The sequence below is a fragment of the Rattus norvegicus genome, chromosome 6 (assembly GCF_036323735.1).
Source record: "Rattus norvegicus strain BN/NHsdMcwi chromosome 6, GRCr8, whole genome shotgun sequence".
Classification (NCBI taxonomy): domain Eukaryota; kingdom Metazoa; phylum Chordata; class Mammalia; order Rodentia; family Muridae; genus Rattus; species Rattus norvegicus.
Genome location: NC_086024.1, coordinates 53,575,995 through 53,596,954, shown reverse-complemented (window position 1 = coordinate 53,596,954; position 20,960 = coordinate 53,575,995). Strand labels below are relative to the sequence as shown.

The 20,960-nt window shown below is 45.4% G+C and overlaps 1 protein-coding gene across 4 annotated transcripts in view; it reads right to left on the bottom strand.

The window, feature by feature from the left end:
- The window catches only part of Lamb1 (laminin subunit beta 1), a 67,270-nt gene that overhangs the window by 33,164 nt on the left and 13,146 nt on the right, over nt 1-20,960 (bottom strand). For all 4 annotated transcript variants that reach the window (XM_063261658.1, XM_003750137.6, XM_006239997.5 and 1 more), the window contains 10 exons: nt 20,598-20,786; nt 20,449-20,512; nt 16,549-16,751; nt 13,500-13,620; nt 11,885-12,073; nt 11,430-11,609; nt 11,197-11,309; nt 9,912-9,991; nt 1,332-1,467; nt 168-326 (listed from right to left, as the gene is read on the bottom strand). In XM_063261658.1, the coding sequence (XP_063117728.1) occupies nt 168-326; nt 1,332-1,467; nt 9,912-9,991; nt 11,197-11,309; nt 11,430-11,609; nt 11,885-12,073; nt 13,500-13,620; nt 16,549-16,751; nt 20,449-20,512; nt 20,598-20,786 (1,434 nt within the window). The remainder of the gene's footprint in view (nt 1-167; nt 327-1,331; nt 1,468-9,911; nt 9,992-11,196; nt 11,310-11,429; nt 11,610-11,884; nt 12,074-13,499; nt 13,621-16,548; nt 16,752-20,448; nt 20,513-20,597; nt 20,787-20,960) is intronic.

Here is a 20,960-nt window from a genome sequence, read left to right as displayed (position 1 = left end):
AAGGGACTGAAACAGGAGATCGCTGATTGAGAAGTTGGATTCAAAAAGGTACATGGAGAAGGTTAGAAAAACAAGTGGCTGGTACCATTTCAATGCAAACTCATCGTCACAGAGTGTTCTAGGAGTAATGCCCCCCCCCCATGATGTGCATTGATGGCTTTCTTCACCTGTGGTTCATAGCGAATTAGGATTTCATACTCCATGGAATGTGGTATGTTGTCAATGAAAAACTCCAAGTAAGCCCCCTCGGGCACCCGGACGAAGCCAGGTCCTGTCCAGGAAGGAATGCGGTCCTGAATGTACCGCCTCTCCACCACAACGACCCCCTGGGGACAAGAGGACACTAGTTACTCTTTGTATGAAATGGAATTCACCGACACCTCATAGCCAAAGAAGTCCAAAGATTCAAAACCATGCCTACATTCGGTCTCCTAGTTACAAACTCCCTTAAGATAGTAAGTCATCTTTAAGTTTGTTACCCTTGACCCTCACATACACAGGTAATCGGTTTGCTTTTACTTCTGTCATGGAGTCACCTCGTAACGTTGGAGATGGAAGTCAAAAGTCTAGGATGCACCTTCCATGACATAGTAGCTAAACAAAGGGAAGAACGAAACAGCTTCTGAGCATGTCTGGAAGTGATGAGGTACTCCGGCATCTAGCAGTTTCCTGGGCAGGACTGTCTCTCTCCTTCCCTCTTGCCAAGTACACAAAGGGGGTGTGATATGCTGGTGACTCCTTCCTAATGAGGAGTCAGTCCATTCTGGTGCTGTCTGGTCATCTCCAAAGATGGCCACCACCGAGCCCTTAGCGTCTATGAGGAGTTCTGCTCACCCAGAGGCACTCCCTGTGAACAAGCCTAGGAACTAGTGACTAAAGAATATCAGGGGATGGCAGCCTAGGACTTTAAGAGTTCTGGCAGTTCCTTTCTTCCCTACTGCAAGTCAGAAGCCATGCTGTGAAGATGAGCAAGTCAACGAATCATGTAGGAAAAAGACCCAGCGCCAGCCCTGCAGCCAGTTAGGCTACAGGCCAGATGCATTCACATCACTCAAGTCTGGGATGGTAAGGGAAGTAAGCCTGAGCCTACGGGATGTCAGATCTACGGCAAACAACTCTGGAGCACAAATAGAAAATTCTTACTCTTGTAGACACACCAACCAAAAGCTTTGTAGGAGTCTACTTGCGGGTTCCAGATCAACTTACATTTTAAGTATCACGGCATGGCCCCACCCTTATTTTGGGCTGACGAGATCTAAGTGACATCTTTACGAAGCGTGTAACGACTCCCAAAGTGCTGTTCCACCAAGGTGCCGAAGCTCCCTACTTACAGGCCCAAGATTGGCTTCCTCAGCTTCGTAGATGTAATGGTCCAGGGTGGTGAAGTAGTAGCCAGACTCCACCTCGTTACACTGCCGCCCAATCATGTGGGGCAGGCAGGAGCACTGGCCGGAGTCCTCGGAGCAGCTGAGGACGAGAAGGCAAACACTCATCAGGGCTCAGGGCAGGCAAAGACGAACGCACTACAGGTCCTTCTGTGTTTATATTAGGCTTTTCATGGGTCAATATTTTCATATTTCATTCAAAAAACTAAGGTATGTGGGGGAAAATAGTATCTCTAAATGAACTGCAAATTTGTCTAAACACATGGTCCTGAATGTTCTCCGGCCTGGACTCTCACTTCCTCTTCTTCCCCTAGGCTCTATCTATACCACATCAAAACTTTCTGTAGACATTACAAAACTGTTTGCTTTGGAGCCTAACTTACACTGTTTGCTTTTGCTGTTGTTGTTGTTCCTTCATTTTATTTTATGCATATGGCTGTTTTGCTTGCATGTATGTTCATACCACATGCATGCATTCACGGTACTGGATTGTGCAGTTTAGACAGCTGTGAACTGACATGTCGGTGCTGGGACTTGAACCCAGTTCCTCTAGAAGAGCAGCCAGTGCTATTGACCTCCCAGCCATCTCTCTAGGTCCACTTTTGCTTTGCTTTTCATTACAACTCCTTTCGTGACCTCGGATCTAAATACCCAACTGGCCAATGGACATCTTTGACTCAGCTGTTCCAGAGTTTCCTCAAAACAATAAATAGATCCAAAGAGGTCTCCCTCCCCTGCTGTGTTCTCTATTAGGCTGATGACATCCCACCCCACACTGAGTCTCCAAGAACCAATCTTTGTGTTCTTCCCTCCACTGGCCATGCTACGTCTCTCAGTCAGCAAAGGCCAGTTTTCTAACTGGTATCCTTGTCAAATATGAACCTCAATACAACTCTTCCACACATCTGTCCCTCACCACCTGCCTACAAGGAACCAACAATGTCATTTCCTGACACAACATATAGATGCAGGTGGGCTATCCCTTTAAGTCTGGTCCTTGTCAGCGTGCCAACCAATCTGCAGGGCTTGCAATTTTCAGTGCAGTAGTGACTGCGACCCCTTCTTTGGCTCGTGCTGTTCCTTCAGCCTGGATGACCTCTCTATCCTAGCAGAGTACCTACAGATTCAACTTCCCTGCTGTGCATTTCCTGACTGACAGCCACCCCCACCCCCGCCCCCCAATTCAGGCTTTCTCTTGCATGCCACTGCCTTACTTCTGTATGCTTACTGTTCACAAGGAAGCTTGCCACTTCCCTAAAGTTGAAGGCACTGAGCCCTCTGATCCTACTTCTCAGAGCCTAGATCAACTTCTAGAAGGCCTAGTTTCTTCCTACCACGGTCAATGGCATGTTTTGAGAATGTGATTCTTCCTTACTTGCATATAAAACCTGTTTTCTCTCTCCCTTAGCATTAGCAGATCTCTAACCATCAGTTGGACTGAAGACCTCAGGGCTGGGACTGAGCTGTCCACACCTAATTGCCCACATCTACCCACACCTAATGCTCTACACAGGGAGTGTACTCAGTGACTGTGGATGGACAAATGAAAGAAGGAAAGTTAGAACGAACAGAGATTTAAGGTAGATAAATTCTTACAATGTATTATGATTTTAGATAATAATTTCATCTGTATAAATTAATGCGTTTGTGTTTTCCTTCGCTATTATTTCTTTTAAACTCTTCCCATGCTAGCATTTTATGAGTCGGGTAAAACCCAAACACACATGCATCCTCTTGTTGGCTTTATTTTCCTTAAGATTGGAGTCTCTGTCAATAGCTCATGCTGGTCTGGAAGTCATCATCCTCCTACCTCAGCCTGACTGCCGGGATTTCAGACTGAGACACCTGGCTCCAGGCATCCATTTCCACGCCAGTAAACGTCAAAATGTGATTTATAACCCTACTTAAGCCCACTCCCAAAGTCTAGTGGAAATCAAGCTCCAGGCAAGCTGCACAACTCCAGCGGATAGAACAGGCCAGGGCTTGCTTGAAACACCTCACCTGGCTGTCACGGGCCAGTGGACATCCTTGCTTGCATAGCAAGTCATTACCCCACGGGAATGGAGTTCTTAAAGCCACAGAACCAGTTCCCAGGAGAGGAAAGCCTGTTCTAATTAGGATCCATCCACACTTTTGGCCCAGGCCACCAACAACTGTCATCTTCAGAAATTCAGCCACCAGACATTACATTGAATGGACCCGCTTCCTCTACAGCAGATGTGCCCCGAGGAACCGAATGACCCACCAAAAGTAACTAGCTCCCACTCTCATTAGAAAAAAACCAATGGGAACAGACGAGGACGGAGACACTGGCCAACTCTCGAGCTGCTGTTTCTGGGTAGCACAATTCTAAATGAACAACGATCCCAGGAAGACATGATGGCATGCAAGGAAGACCTTGCTTCTCACGGCTCTGTGATTGATCCCACGTCTCGTGACACACAGACTGCAGAGCTTCAACTCCACACTCCTGTTTCCAGAGCCTCCCTGTGCGGAATCTGGCCCCTCACAGGTGTTCCTCACCCTTACACTCAGGAGCCGGACTGATAACCCACGTCTGTCATTCCAGCCTCAGGTACGGCTCTCCCAGCGGCACCCAAACTCCTGCTGCCGCTCACACCACCTTCTCCTTCTTTCTTAAACACTCACATTTTAAATCCTTCCTCATGCTGTGAGTTAACACTTCATTCTTCCTCAACCCAAACATGTAATCTTATTTCAAGATGTCCCTGAACTTAGCAGCCTCCTCTCTCCAGTCACTGTCATCATCTTAGACCACAACACCACCATCTATCTTCTAAATCTTTCTACACCAACCTCTCCTGTACTACATCACCACCCAGCCCACCTTCCCACCGGCCTGCTTCCACAGCCCCACAACGGTTTCTTCTCTGCACCTTATCATGCCCGTGACGATGCCTCTGCCCGGCTTGCTGCCGTTCCACAGCCCACCCTCTGTAAAGCAGCTGCTACTCATCCTGGCCCAGCCCTGTGCTTTCAGAAGAGCCACACTCCTCGTACTCTTCAGCAAATATTTACTGAACAAATATTGTCCCTAGAAACTGTGCGTGCTGGCATGAGTGCCCTCACTCCATTCCGACTTGCTTCCCAATCAACCCTTGCGCTCATCTGGTGAGGCCATTATTTATGGGTAAATAATACGGGTGGAGCATCGAGGAATGTCTCGCTCCTCAACTTAGAATTTAATTGAGAAGAGAAGCAATGAAGCAATTAACTAAGACAAGATATAGCCGGGAGCAAAGCACTCTGGGTGTCTGATGGAGAAGATTAAGGGAGGCTTCTTTGATGATGTGGCCCTGAAGCTTGGAGGATGGTTCTGATGTGCAAGGGGAAGATTCGAATGATGAGAGCAAAGAAGTGGAAGAACATGACCCTTTAACATTTAACCTCTGACCCCATCCATCCCCACCCCCTAACCTTTACCTTCTGACTCACCCATCCCTCACCCCTTAACCTTTACCCTCTGACCCCACCCATCCCCCATCCCTTAACCTTGACCCTCTGACCTACTAGTCCCCAACCCTTTAACCTTTACCCTCTGACCCATCATTCCCCACCCCTTAACCTTTACTCTCTTTCCTCCCAGCTAGAAGGCCATCAACCTTATTCTGCTTTCAAAATTCATTCCCAAATCCAAGTTCTTCCCCAACAGAAGATGACATGTAGCCATTCTTTACCAAGCTATATTAAAACCAGCAATTATCACCCATCAGAAACAATATAGGGGTTTTCACACTCCCACGACAAGTTTTCCTGTAACCTAAATACGGAGTCTATGTGTTGAATCAGTAACAGAAAGATGACATAAGAGAAAACAAAGGCTCTGAGCCACAGGGCTGGCCTCAAAAGACATCTGTTCTCCCTGGGACCTGCTGGTCCGTGACCTCACATGGCAAAAAGCAGTTTGCAGATGTGATAAAGGACAGGAAGCCTGAAACAGGCGTGACACGGTCGTGGATTATCTAGGTGGACTCAGTCAGTCCAGCTACATGGGCTCAAGGAAGTGGGTTAGAGAGCTATGGCATCCTTGGCTTTGAGGAAAGAGGGAGGGGGTTGTGAATCAAGGAATGTGGATGCCTTTAGAGGCTGGGAACAGCCTGGCCTTTCTGTTACATCCAGCAGAAAACAGGATCACCTTATGACTTCAAGGAAACCACCTGAAACCTGAGTAAACAGGAACCCTTCTTCCCCATTGTCCATCGAAGGCAGAGCCAACACCAACACGTGCCTGTAATCCATAGACGGCTGCTCCGCCCAGCCTCGGGATAATAAATCCAGTGTTCTCAGCCACTAAAGTGTGGTCATTTGCTCTGGCAGCCATCAAAAGCTAATATAGGCTCTAGGCTTCCCAATAGGTCATGGCTAAGATTATTTAGCACAGATTACTCACACACACAGATATTTAAAAGTCCTAATGGAAACGTAATTGCTTTCAGTTACAAATGAAGGAGAAGGAAAAATCAGACTCCAGCTCTTCTCTATAACAATGAAAACTTTTAAAGTATTAAAAAGCAACATTCAGAGAGAGCCAACTGCTGTATTCAACGCCTTCGACTCCTTCGTGATTGATTCCAAGTAAGAGCTGGTTCACCTGTGAGACCACACCAGCCACTCCTCTAGGGAGTATCGCCTCCACTGTAACTATACTCCAGGAGGTACACTACCCTAACCCCCGTAGTGTCCACCCCTCACAGCAACTAACAAAAAGCTAGATACACGGCAAGAATTTAGAGAGCTGAGGAAAGTGTCTGGTGACCTCTGCTCTAGCTTCAGTCGGTAAATTTCAGTCCTTTGCTCATGGATGCACGCCTCACAGAGCTGGTGTCTCCAGGGACATGGGGGTGGGGGTGGGGGGACATGAAGCAATATAAACAAATGCTAAAAGAACACCAGGTGAGTGTTGGGAACCTAGAGTAGGATACAGCTTCTAAGACACAATGGAGGACGGAAGCTATAGCTCTGAGCTCTGGCCAAGACATAGTGGGCCACAGGCCAGACACCCAGGGCCAACCCAAGGGCCAACATTTAACCTAGAACATTTGGAAAGCTGTTACAGAGATATTTTAAAGTACTGTTTTAACCACTGCCACTAATTCTTATTCACTCTTTAAAGCAAATAATCTGGACAAAAATTCACTAGCCCAGCTTTGGTTATATTACTTAAAACAATTAGATCTGGGTTGGGGATTTAGCTCAGTGGTAGAGCGCTTGCCTAGCGAGCGCAAGGCCCTGGGTTTGGTCCCCAGCTCCGAAAAAAAGAAAGAAAGAAAAAAAAAAAAAACAATTAGATCTTAGTCCTTGAAATACTTAAAAATTCAGATTATTTGTCAGCATACTAACTGTGGATGACTGAGTCTTTACTGTAACGACTCAAATTCCATTCGGCTAGCCATACAAAATGTTTTAAAGTGTCTTTTACTTGATTCTACCCCTAGCTAAAGTAACCAAAGGGTGTCTGAGTCCTATTTAGAGACTGCTTCACCTGAAACGTATGTACGTAGTTACTAACATCTTAAAAACCCTTTAGCTTCTCGGGTTCTCTTACTCAACCAACCTTTATTCAATATTATTATGTGTCCACAGAAAAGGGAAAGGGACTGGTCGTGTGGATCAGTGGGTAGGAGCCTGCTGACCTGAGATCCATTTCTGGGACCTACAGGTGGAGGGAGAGAACTAACATACCGAGGACCGTATGTACGGCCTACACACAGGGGCAGAGTTCAAGGGACAAGCCCAAGCAACTCCTTCAGAACTCCTATTGGAGGAAACACTGAAAATGACCACCCCAGGACTCTGTAGGGCTGCGGGACTGGAAGGTATGTATCGAACAAGGCTTCTTTCCCCTCACCAGAACAGTGTGTCTCATCCCTCTTGCTATCTCGGGGGACCCCCTGCTATAAAATCCTCACTGAGAAAGAGCTTTTTGATGAACATTGTTCTGGTGTTTGAGATGGGCCAGGGTGGAGATGGAGATCAGACGTGTGTGTGCAATAGAGAAAAGCAAGTAAACAGAGACCATGCAGGGAAAGGAGTATCGGGCACTCCTGAATTAAGGGGGCCACTTCTATCTGTTCAGGAAGGACTTGGCTGACAGCTATGAGTGGAGGAGTCAGGATGACACATATGTCAGACCATAGTCTTCCCTCCCTACACCCAGGGAACCATCTCAGCTGCTTCCCCCTCAGGAGATTCTAAGAAAAGAGTTCTCTGGAGCAAGAGACCACAGGCATCCTCAGTACACTCTGAAACAGAACCCAGATAAAGAGGCCGAAGGGAACACATTCTTGAGATCTCCTGTCTCAGGCCTTCCTAGCAGACTATGCAGCTGGAAATGAACTTGTCGGAGAGTCAAGTTCTGAGCACATGAAGGTTGCTCAATCAATCAGCATGTTCTCTAAGGGAAGACTGAGGCAACAAGGAAACATCTGTCCCTGCAGTCGCTGACACTCTCCCCGCCAGATGTTGAGTTTGGTTCAGTGACAGAGACAAAAGTTCTTTTTGGACTTGATTATGGTTAACTCAACTCCCACAATAAAGAACAACAACCAGCTAAACACATTATATATTTCCATAGAGACTCACATGTTTTATCAATTCAAAGAACACTAGCATATTTCAGGAACTTACATATAAAAATAGTATGTAAATCTTGTGAATCGATTAAAAGTTATAAAGAAAAAAAAGAACGAAAAGATTCTCACAACCAAATGAGAATCTATTTTCTGTCTATTAAATTAGTGAAAAAGAGCTGCTGCTACAGCTGAGGCTGGGGCGGGGAGCCAGTGCTGCCGTGATAGACAGACAGAGGGAAATCAGCTGGTTTAATCTGTCACTCTCTGGAAATGAAAACATGGACGGTCTCTGGCTCAGCAGTTTTGTTACTGATAACCTCGTCTACAGAGTCTACGCAAGTTCTCATCAAAACATGTCTTCAGAGAGCTTCCCTGCAGCACATTTAAAAAGGGAAGACGAAAATTACCAGGCAGACACTATTTTTCCACCTGACAGATATGAAAGCCACTGGAACTAGAGATGGGGATGAGTGTAAGACAAAGGTTCTACAGATGGAAAGTTCCAAGTTTCTCAGAACATGTTCAGGGCTGGCCAGGTTGTTCCATAGGTTAAGGGACTTGCTACCATGTACTGAGCAGCACACTGGAGTCAGAGACTCAACTCCCTCAATTGTCTTCCAACCTCCACATGTGTGCTATGGTGTGTGTGCACACTCATGGAAACAAGGAAAGGAAAATAAAGGCAAGTGGAAAGTCATGGGCTGGTTTTCCCTTTGAAATTGTCCATTAAAACAAACAAGCATACATGCATGCATGCATACATACATACACACACACAGGGCTCGGTACTATGCAAGAGGACCAGAATCTGCATCTCCAGAACCTATGTAAGTGCTTGGCAACCTACCTGGAATCCTCACCTCATAAGTCAAAGATGGGATCCCAAGGCAAGCTGGCTGAGGGGACTAGCCATATAGGTGAGCTCTGGGTTTGACTGGGAGAGCATGCCTCAAAAGGGATGGAGTGGGAGAGCGCTCATGGAAGACTCCCAGGGTCAAACCTCAGGCTACCATTCCTCTGTGCACACAACATACATATGACAAGAAAAAGGAGGGGAAGGAGGAGGAGGGGGAGGAGGAGGGGGAGGAGGGGGAGGAGGAGGAGGAGGGGGAGGAGGAGGAGGAGGCGACAACGATCAGACAAAGAAGAAGACGACGGAGACGACGACGACGACGAAGAAGAAGAAAACAACAAGAACAAGAACAAGAGAAAGAAAGCGACAACAGATAAAACCCAACATGATTTAAAAACAGATGAGAAGAGAACATTAATTTTCAACAGGCATACTCCACTCTACTATTAAGTTTTAGGGAGCAACAAGAAGTTGCTAACAGAGGCACTTCTAGGAGAAATGTGAATAAGAGAACAGGAAAAAATATGTGTTTGCATTTCAGTTTATAGTTCTATGACCTGCCCAAACTATTCTTTTTAAAACTGTGGCCATGCATGGCTTCCGTAATTTAATAGATATGGAGAAATAAAAGTACAAAACTGAGTAACAGGGTTATTTTTTTAAATTAAGACAAATTTCCTAGATTAAAATAAATTACCCTTTTCTGAGGTTTTTAATATTGTGTGTGTGTGTGTGTGTGTGTGTGTGTGTGTGTGTGTGTGTATGTGCGTGAGCGCGTGCACACGTGCACACACATGGGTGCAGGTCCCATGGAGGTCAGAAGAGGACATTGGAGCCTGGAGCTTGAATTACAGGCAGTTAACTGGGTGCTGGGAACCAAACTTAGGTCCTCTGCAACCACTGAGCCATCTCTGGGGCCAACATACAAGATTTCAAAACTCACTCCCAGGACGTAACCGACCCTGGAAATCATCGAGACAAATGGTTGGCAGGTACTAAAACCAAGGATGAACCTACTTTATGAACTTCCTTAAATGGCTACAAACCTTAGACTTCCTGAAGTTGTGACATCCCACTTACCTATTGTTCAATGCCCCTCCAAGGTCACAGTCACAGGGTCGACATCCGTCCAAGTCATTGCTTAAGCCCCAGTGCTGCGGCTGCAGATCAAACGGTTAAACATGAGAAGGTGGTTCCTCTGACGGCACAAGCGACCCAGCACAGAACAAGCTTCAGCAGGCCCGGGTTATTCCAAGCCTTTCTTTCAACCAAGGAAAGAGACCGAGGGTAGGAATATTCTCATTAAAGAAACTCAACTTTGTGTCATGTGAGAGAAAGGACTGCCTGGCTCTGAGTGAGCAGTAGAGATCACTTTCCTTCGTTCAAATGGCTCTGGCAGGAAATAAATTATGGCCAGTATTATTGGTGTACTTCCTCCAGACTTTTGCCTGTCTTGATGAGATTTTTTTCCTACATAAAGTGTTATTCACACTGCAAGTCTGTTTTATCTGTTAATGCAAAACATCGATGTAAACACTTCCTTGCTTTAATGTCATTTTCCACAACTGAATATCACATTGTATGGAAATCCCCGAATTTATGCAACCATTTTCCCACTGTCGATGACAAGTTTTCTGCCTTAATTAACAAGGGTGCAACAAGAATCTTCTGGGAATGCAGTGCGGTCACTAGGTTAGGAATATTCCATTTTTACTAGCTCTGAGACGTCTCTCTGAAACACTTTTCACAGAGTTGACCTGTGTTCCTGTTAGTAGTTAACAAGTCCTAAGTCATTATGTCCTCACTAGCTGTTAGCAATGCCATTTAAAAAAAAAAAAAAAGAAAACTTGTTCGATTGTCTTCATAAGTAGTATTCAATGCAGTTTGGGCAAATCACTAGAAATACTCATTTTGACTTTTCCCCTTGGGTCTCTTAACATTAACATGTAAAAATGATTGGGGCTGGGGATTTAGCTCAGTGGTAGAGCGCTTACCTAGGAAGCGCAAAGCCCTGGGTTCGGTCCCCAGCTCAAAAAAAAAAAAGATGGTTTAAAATAAATAGGAAAAATTCCTTATTTGCCAGGTATGGTGGCACATACAAGGACCTAGATGGCAGGGTTGAGAGGATTATGAGTTCAAAGCCAGCCTTGCCTATATACTGAGCCCCTACATCAAAAACAAAAACATGGGGGCTGGGGATTTAGCTCAGTGGTAGAGTGCTTACCTAGGAAGCGCAAGGCCCTGGGTTCGGTCCCCAGCTCCGAAAAAAAGAACCAAAAAAAAAAAAAAAAACAAAAACAAAAACAAAAACAAAAACATGTCATGGTCACTACCTTCTCATCCTCAGAGATTAGGAGTTACCTACCAGGCACTGGTCACAGCGCTGTCCTGTCACCAGACGTTTACAGTAGCAGTAACCGGTCTCAGAGTCACAAGGATTCCCACCAGGAATTGTTCCCAGAGGATTGCAAGCACACGCTTTATGAAAAACACAAAATGAAGCAAAGAAACACAGACCAAGTGAGTCCAAAGCTGTGGTTTAGCTTGGGAATCGCAGTGGGAACTGAATCCCCAGGAGAACGCCCCACACAGACTTACATTTACAACCGAACGGGTCCTCAGCACTCAGGTCATAGAAGCCTTCTTTACAGACGTCGCAGCGCTCTCCCTCCACGTGCAATTTGCACCGACACTGACCAGCAATGAGACCCACAGAAAAATCAGTGTAACCGTCACAGATCCCTCCATTCTCAGAACCAGCTGGATCACAGGTACATGCTAAGAAGAACAAGTCCAGGTTAGAGGCATCGGATATCAGGCCACGTTGTTTGCATAAACACGATGTGTTCTCTTCTACCTTCCAAACCCAGCGCATGAGGACTGAAGGCCCGACCAGCAAGAAAATGACCCTCCCAGCATCCCGAACAGCAACTAGCTAACGACGCTGGCTACAATGCTCAGAGTCTGCGCTCCGAGAGAAGGATGTTAACAACAAACTATTCCATGTGAGAACTGACGAAAACAAGCCCCATGAACGCCACTTCCCAACGTACGTTCGCAGAGATTGGGGTCCCGGATGTCCCTCTCAGGGTGCTGGAAGTAGAAGGGTTTGCACTGCTCGCAGTTGCGCCCCATGGTGTTGTGCTGACAGTTATCACACACTCCCCCGCTGACATTGCCGGTAGCCAGGAAGACCGCCATGTCAAAGTGACACGAGCTGGAATGTTCGTTGCAGTTACACTCTGCATGACAAGACCAATGTCAAGAAGAATTTTAAATCTGTTTACCAACGGAGGACGGAGGGGTCGGGAAGGAAGCTCACTGAACAGAGTGGGGAGTGAGTCTGAGTGAAATAGCAGCCAACCAGTGAGAAGCCTCTGGTGATAAGACGCTAACCTGATTTGAGGTTTCAATGGGCAGGGCTACACAGAGAAACCCTTTCTCAAAAATTAAAATAAATAAATACTGTTATCATAAACAGGAAAGTCTTGGACAAAAATCCCCTAGGAATAATAGGACAAGGTTCATGTTTAAAAGGCTGGGTTGGGAAATAACCAGATCATGAAGGCCCTGGTCCGTGGGTTGCTTAATCCCCTGGTGGACTCATAATTTAATGGCGTTACTGGAAGACAGTGGGAACTAGGAGGTGTAGTCTGCCTAGAGAAAGTAAGTCCTTGGGGTGACCTCCAAAAGCTGTCTTTCTCCCAGCTTTACTCTACTGTCTTCTACGATGCTTCTGCTTTCCCATAGACCTGAAGCAGCACAGCCAAGTGACCGTGGTCTGACGGATCTTTCCCATTTTATGTTGATTTACTTGGCTATGTTATGAAAAGTGACCAACACAGGAGGAGGGGTGCCATTCCACCGCTGAAGGTAGCTTTGGCCCCACCCAGGGAAGAAACTGATTGACTTTCTACTCTAAAGGATGTGCTGGTTGATGGATTCCTAGAAAAGCCTTTTGGGTTGGCTATCGGAAGACTATGACAGGATGTGCGGGGATGACAGTGGCAGGCAGGTAACACACCCTGTATTTCAGGCATGTGGGCAGCTTGGCAATGAGCCAGACTTCATTCCTCCCCGTGACCAAACACTTCAGGAAAACGACTTAAAGGAGGGTTTCCTTGGAGTCCACAGTTGGCCAGCTCTCGTTGCTGGCTCTGTGATAAGGCCAAATGCGATGGCAGAAAGGCATGGAATCGCAGTCAGGGAGCAGAAGAACAATCAGAAGGGGTTGGGAAGAAGAAGCAGCATCAAAGGCGGACCTCTGAGAAGCACCTCCTCTAGGTGGGCCTAACCCAGTCAACCAGTCAGCTAGGAACTCATCACTGAACTAACCCACTGATCGAGTATTTTGGAGACCCAATTACTTCTCAATAGTTCAACCAGCTAAGTGCATGAAAGGCACTGTAGCTGTCTTTCACTTGCCCTGTCGTTCTCTTGTCTTAAAAGCAAATATAAAGTCACGACACCATTGCCATTTTCCCCAGTCAATGCCAAACACACTAATTTTTATTACTTGACCCCAGTGCATACATATTATTGCTCTGGGACAGACACAGCTAGGAGAATAGCACAATGCCCCTCCCTTCTGCAAACAGTGTAATCAAAGACCACAGCTCCCCAGAAAATGGACCCCCTGCCTCCAACAGCCTGACCACTGCCACTTACTTTTGCAGGCGTTACTGTTCCGACCTTCGGCAGGTCTCCACGGCAAATCGTGGTAGAAATCCATGCACAGCTCACAGTTCAAGCCTTTAGTGTTGTGTCTGCACATGCAGTGCCCATGAACCTGGGGAGTTGCAAACCAGGACAGGCCAAGTCAGAAGCATACGAATGGGCGCGCTTTCTCCACGGTCTCCACAGGCGGCAGAAGGTACCTTCTCCTTTCTCACAGTGAGGAACTGTCCCTATCCTCCTTCCCCGACTGAGCAAGTTCTAGCCATGTAAGTTCATGGCTACCATCCTTGTCTCTAGGAGAGTTTCTATGATGTAACGGTCATTCAACTGACTATCAATCCAAAGAATCTAATGAGCAAAACTAACAACTTAAGAATTCTTTTTTAAAGGACTGCAGGCAACCGAGGAACGCTGACAACAGAACTTGGTCTTCCCCAGGGAAGAACACACTAATTGGTTACCTAATACCAAATGATCATACCTGAAAACACACATACAAGTTAACATCATAGAGACTGAGCAGGTTATACTCAGATATTTAGGAATATGCATACATACATACATACATGTATACATACATGTATGTATACCTATACACACATTCACATGTGTAACTACAATTAATGAAAAAAGAGGCTATGTATTTAAGAGAGCAAGAAGGTTTTGGAAGGAAGAAGAGTGAAGTAATTATAATCTAAAATAATTAATTTACAAGTAAGTAATTATTTAAGAATTACAACAACCACCACCACAAAACCGCTGCCGCCCTGAATACCTGCGGTGTGTTTGATTCCCAGTACCCATGTGGAAGGAGAAGCTGACTCCGTCAACCTGTGCTCTGACCTCCATACGAACTCAGTGGCACATGTGTGAGGACACACATATACACAAGATAAAGGGATTGCAAAGTGTAATAATATTTAAGAATAATTCCTGAAAGCTAAGAACCTGTAAGTTGGGGCTAGAGAGATGGCTCAGCGGTTAAGAACACTAACTGCTCTTCCAGAGGTCCTGAGTTCAAATCCCAGCAACCACGTAGTGGCTCAAAATCATTTGTATTGGAATCTGATGCTCTCTTCTGGTGTGTCTGAAGACAGCAACAGTGTACTTATATATAATAAATAAATAAATCTTAAAAAAAAAAAAAAGAAAGAAAGAAACCTGTAAGTCTTAATGGAGAACTCTGTATGCACTGCTCCCCGAGAACAATCTGTAACTAATGTGTTCTCTCCACTGTGCCAGGTGGTCATTTTCCTTGAAAGGTTTCTGCTTTTTCTCCCCTTTAAGCCCAGCGCTTCATTTTTCTACACTATAATTAAAAAACATTTTTTTTAACCATTCCACCATCTGTTTTCCTTCAAGTAAGGAGATGAACTATGAGAAAGACACAAATTAATTTTCCTTTAATTTCCTTTGTATTTTACAGCAAGTTGTGCTTAAGCCCCTTGCAGCCCGCGAAGGATCAGCACATCAATTCTACCAAACAAGTGTGAGCATACATAAGCCCTTCACCTTAACCCTCATTTCTACCAACTGGAATGCTGGAACAGGACAGACAGGTCCCGCCTCTCCTGCACCTGTCTTGACAGGAGCACACTTAGGTGGAGATTAAAATCCTCTCACTGCCAGCCGTCGAGCTGAACTGAAGAGCAGTCAGTCTCCCAGCCCACACAAGACACGTAGCATCTGAGAATGGCTTGGTGTCAAGTCACAAAGGTTTGTTACTCGGCAAAGTCAAGTCTGTCTGGAATTCTCAGAAAGATGTACCGATTAGAAACATATCCCTCCCTTCAGGCAGTTAAAAAGCTGACTTATTTACCCAGGAAGACTTCCAGCTGGAGGAAAGGGTAGGCAAAGGCTTTAGAAGGGCAGTGTTGAGATCTTGCACCCTTTGGATGCAAAGACTTAACAAGTTATGAAGAGACAGACAGCAAACAAGCAAGGCATACCTGTTATCATCAAGAGATGCTCAGAGACTAAGGGGCAGAGGTAGGGACTAGGTTTGAAAGCCCAGCGCTAGTTACTCATTTACTAATTGCTAACTTTTAAATCTCCTCTCTCAAGGTTGGCTGAGTCTTGCCAGCTCCAGAATCCTGTCTGGTATTAAATTCCTAAGGGTTCGAAGAATTTTTCTGGCAGCCACTTAAGTGGATTAGAGTACAATAGCCTGGCTTCTCTAATTGCTATAGTTTGCTTCTCTGTTGTTCTGACCAAAACCAACTTGGGGAAGGCAAGGGTTTATTTGGCTTACATTTCCAAGTCTCAGTCTATCAACTGAGGGATGTCGGGTCAGGGACTCAAGCAGAGTTCATGGAGGAAAGAATGCTGCTTGATCCCCATGGCTTAGCTTGCCTTCTCCAGACCGCCTGCCCAGGCCCTGCACATCAACCACTAATCAAGAAAATGCCCCAAAGACTTGCCTACAGGTCTATCTGATGAGCCAGTGCCTCGATGGAGGTTCATTCCTTCCAGAGGATTCAAGTTTGTGTCAACTACTAGACAAAAACTAGTAGTTGTTTTAGCAGCACATTACTAGCAGTTGGAGAGGACAGAAAGAAGGCTCCATCTGATCTCTAAGTGGTGGCTCTAAGTGGTGGATGACAACTTCCAGTCTCCCTGAGCTGAGGCCACCTTGCCCTTGCCAGCATGAAGACTGGGTGCTTGTGGTTTTTAATCTTTCTTACAGGAAATACAGTCTGGATTGTTATTTAGACAACTTTTTAATCCTGGTAACTAAAATACATCCACAACATTCTGTAACAAGAGATTCCAAAAACAAATTCAGAATCTAAGAAACTAGTAGTCTCAGGACATGTTCTCGTCACCTAAGCAACTCTCCAAGAGAGAAAAATCTGCATTCAACCACCAACATGTAGCAAAAAGCAAAGTCTATTTTGGTAAATTCAAACCTCTAAAAAAATATTGTGTCAGTCTTAAGGACAAGGTAGTGGGGGGTGTGTTCTTTTTTTGGGGGGGGGTTATTTGCTTCTTTTGGCTTTGCCTTTTAGATCTCCTGTATAAGTTCCCCCTGGACACTCACCATTCCTTCCACTTCTTCGTTGAATCCATCCACGGGGGCACATTCACTGGCATGACCATAGCAGAAGCAGTTCCCTCGAACCACCATATCATAAACAGCGTAATAGTACTTCTCTCTGATTTCCATTCTGGAGTCCAAAAGGTTATCTCCCAAGGTGTGCAGTTTCACGAACTTGATTCTCAAGTTGGTGATTTTTAATAGATCTATAAAGGTCACCAAGAGGAAAGGTCTAATCAGACAGGCAAGCATGCTGTGGCGATTCTATGTTAGGACTGTTCAGGTGAAGGACTGGACACATAACAGTAGCCCAAGTAAACTTCACCCCTCTTGAATGAACCAGATGATGCTTGTAAGGATTAACACAGGGTGACAGCCTCTGGAAGCAGGGAAGGCCACCACAATCTCCTCGGATTAGTAAGAATGTCAGTCACGACCAAGGAGTTCCAGAACCCACTGCCCTTTAATCTAAAATACTGCCATACCTCTGGCTTCCACAACCACTGCTGTCAAAGTCAGAAATGATTTTCAGGTAGAAAAAGATATTTATCCCGGGTGCCAATTCTAACTGTAACAAGGACCGTTATGTGTTTATTTTTGAATGAGAAAACACTATTTGAAATTTCCTTCTACTTAAATCCAAGTTACCAGAACATTTAATAGAGAAAAGCCAACTTTCTAAGGGAAAAAAATGTCTCAACCAAGCTTGCCTTACAGTAGTTTTGTTTTGAATTATATGTATGTATGTATGTATGTATGTATGTATGTACTGTATTTCTATCATCCCTCTCTTCCCTCCCCACCCCCCATCTCTTCCCTAGTCCTCCCCAGATCCCTCTCAAATTCACGGCCTCTTTCAAGCAAGTTTTAAGCAACATTGTAGTGCACATATTTTTGCAAAACGTTTTCATATTTATTAATTCAGTAGAGCGACATGAGGACAAAGGGGCTTAGTTCTAGGTTGCCAGGCAAATTGTTTCTCCTACATAACAGTTTCTTAGGAATCGGATTGTCTCCTTTCCTCCTCCTCCCTAGGTCTGTAGACCTAAGCTTATTCTAGAAACTGGCTGTCAGTCACATCCTATAACTAGACAGACCAAGGGCCAGTCAACCTGCTACTTGGGTGTCTTATCCTTAATGGCCAAGCAGCTCCTACTGAAGAACCCCACCAGATCTCATCAGCCCATCAGCCTGCCTCTCATTGCTCTCTCTGAAATCACCCGCTAGCTTGACTTTCATTTGTGCTAATGCATATTTACAACTTAGGACACAAGATAGGATGGTAGTAGCCCAGTGCACCAGGTCATTTCAGACACCAAATGCACATTTCAAACAGTTATAACACATGCATAGTTTACAATGAAGACTATAGAATGGCTGGGGCTGGAAAGGGACAGTCCATGCATTAAACTTAGGCTCTTTGTAAAAAGTCAAATACAAAACAAAGAACCCACAATCTTACAGGGAATGGCAGCTGGGAATGGCAACATCTGCAAACCTCTCCCGCACACAGTGAGTATTATTGACTAGAGGCTGAAAACTGTGGAGGGCGGCTGGAGTATTTGGAAGCCCTTGAACTTCACAGAGCCCTCAAAAGAGCAAAGAGCTTCCCACTCTCTCCCTCCACAAAGAGCAACAACAGAGAGAGGCTCAGGCTGCCTGCTCTTCTAAGAGGCACATCACTTTGAAGTGAGCCTCCAAGGTCTCAACGATAGAAATTCTGTTCCCTTGATTAGTAAGGAAGTCAAAGGCATGATCAGCTAACATGGGCACTTCCTAGAAACAGGTCTCCAGATGCCACCGAACAAAAGCCACGGGAATTTAAGGCCACGAATTGGATACATTCTTCAAGTGCCACACGTTTCACCTGTGGAGCAGATGAGCCTTGGGTCTCTTTCACAACCAGGTTTTGAGTAAAGGAAGAGCCTCGTGGCTTGCTCAGAGACTTCACGGACATGCCATTAAAAATCTGTTTTACAACAGAATGAATGAGCAAACTACAGAACCTAATAGTCTGGGCCACATTAAAATTAAGGTAAGTTGGAAAGCAGACTTTCTGTCCACATTCCCCGGGTTTTCTTCTACTCTGACCTCCAGTGTAAAAGTTCCATGAGACCTTGGTTAAAAGTAGGGTTACACACAGCCGACAAAGACCAACAAGAACCAGACCTGCCTCTACTCACTGATTGCAACCCCGTAGCAAGGACAAACAAGGGAGGCTATCTCCCTCTTGCACCCCGACACTGTGACTTTCACTCTGACAGGACAGACTCCACACAAGACCTAAGCTGCAGTTGTTGGCACCCACAGCTTCGATCAACCGCACACTGGGCTGCCCATTTACACGACTCAAACACCCCTCGGGTTGGTATTTCTGTCTCCAGGTAAAAATGGGGAGAGGGAATGGAAAAGTTTTAAAGGCACCGGATCATGGAGCTGCATTGTGAAAGAATCAGAATTTAAACTGAGGTCTGACCTGGAACATTCCGCTTCCTGAGACTTACAGGCTGTGCTGCAGTAACACAAACGATTGTCCAACAGTAGAACAAGCACGGAACTAAGAACTGCTGTGAGCCTAGGCTTTAAGGGCTGAGCCATCCCTCCAGCCCCTGAACTAAGAACTATTACCATATGAGCTCCAGAATCACCTGCCGTTTCATCACCCCATCACCTGGTAGGCACGACTCTGAACTCAGGGCATCCTCATCTGTCAAAAGGCTGCACAGGCCTCACCTGGCTACACCCCCTTGTCATGACGGGCACTTCTGATTTTTCTCAGTGTTGTTGTTTCCCATCGCCTGTGGATGAGAGCTCTTGCCAAGAAGTTTTAGCAGAGCACAGGCCATCTTGCCAGAGACATTTCCCACCCAGTATCTTCTGTTCTCCAGCTACGAGACTAATTATAGCAATACACAGAAGTGATATGACAACCTCCGAGTCTTATCTTTACTCTTGACCTCTACAGATCAGAATGAGGACAGGGATGGTGTGCTAACTCTGCTGGCGTAGACCATCCTAGGAAGAGGGAGAGTTTTATAGCTAGGACTGGCAGATTCAGCAAAGAATAAAGGATGCTCAGTTTAACTGAATTCATGGTAACCCCTCAGCTTAGGTCTAAGGCAGTCCTAAATAGCATACAATAAAAAAAAAATTGTCCTAACCGTAAAGCCATCTATATTGGATGGGACACACTTATACTAGTTGAAATGTTACATGGGGTATTAAAAAAGAACATGTTATTCATCTGTCACTCAAATCTAACTGGGTATCATCTTGAATGAAATTAACGATGGCCAACTAAGCTGTAGTTCTTTGAGAATTCTTCCAAGCACTGGAGAAGTGGCCCAGTGGTTAAAAGCACTGGCTGCTCTTCCGAAGGACCTGGCTTTGATTTCCAGGCTACGCAGTGGCTCACAACTGTCTGTTATTCCATTTCCAAGGGATCCAATGCTCTCTTCTGGCCTACCGGAGCACCAGGCATGAACATGGCGCACATACACACAGGTAAAATACCCATATGTGTACAACTAAAAATCCCTCCTGCTGATATCATACAAGCAAAGGAAACATCTATTTCATTTCAGAAACTATATTTAGGGGGTGTTTTATTTCAGCACTCTTAACCTGCACTCTAATTTACATATCGAGCATCAACAATAGAAGGTGGCATGGTCAGTATAATTGTTGGGCTTCTGTTGACATAGTCAAAATGTGTTCCTTATCAGCGAAGACTGAGTACTGGTCATTTGAAGCGGGTTTTTTGGAAGACCACAAAGGGAGGAAGAAGATCTAAGTGAATGTAGGACTGAGTATCAAGATATCGGGTAACATGGCGCTGGGTAGGATGAGACCCTCCATGAGAACTGTTTCCCACCTCAACATTTATTTTAAAAAGAAGCTTACTCTGTATCCTTGGACTATAAGGATCTTCAATTTTGAAAGCAGGATCTAAGGCACGAAATATCACCTAAAAATAGATAAGAGAGTTGGTATTTTTGCAATGATCAAAAAGCAGGCTAACAAGCAGAGAACTGAATCAGAGGCACACAAACCTCTCCTTCTGTTGAGGGCTCAATGTCGGAATACCGAGAGTCACAGATGATGTCATCCACCTTCTTCATGGGGCCAGTCGAAATGCCGGGGAATGAGCTCTCACAGTCGTAGGCAAAGTATCTGTACACGCCCCAAGTCTTCCCAAAGTCAGAAGACCGCTCTATCAGCATGGCCGCCGGACGGAATGTCTAAAAGCAGGAGAAAAGCCTCACTGGATGTTTCTGGTGGCTAATCTGTCCTTTTCAAAAAGGTCACTGAGCGTGCCTCAAGCTGACTTTGTGTGGTTGGTTATTTCAGACTGTGGCTGGATTTCAAAACCTACGCGCTATTCTGTGGAAGCTGCTCTTGCAAGGAAGCACTTG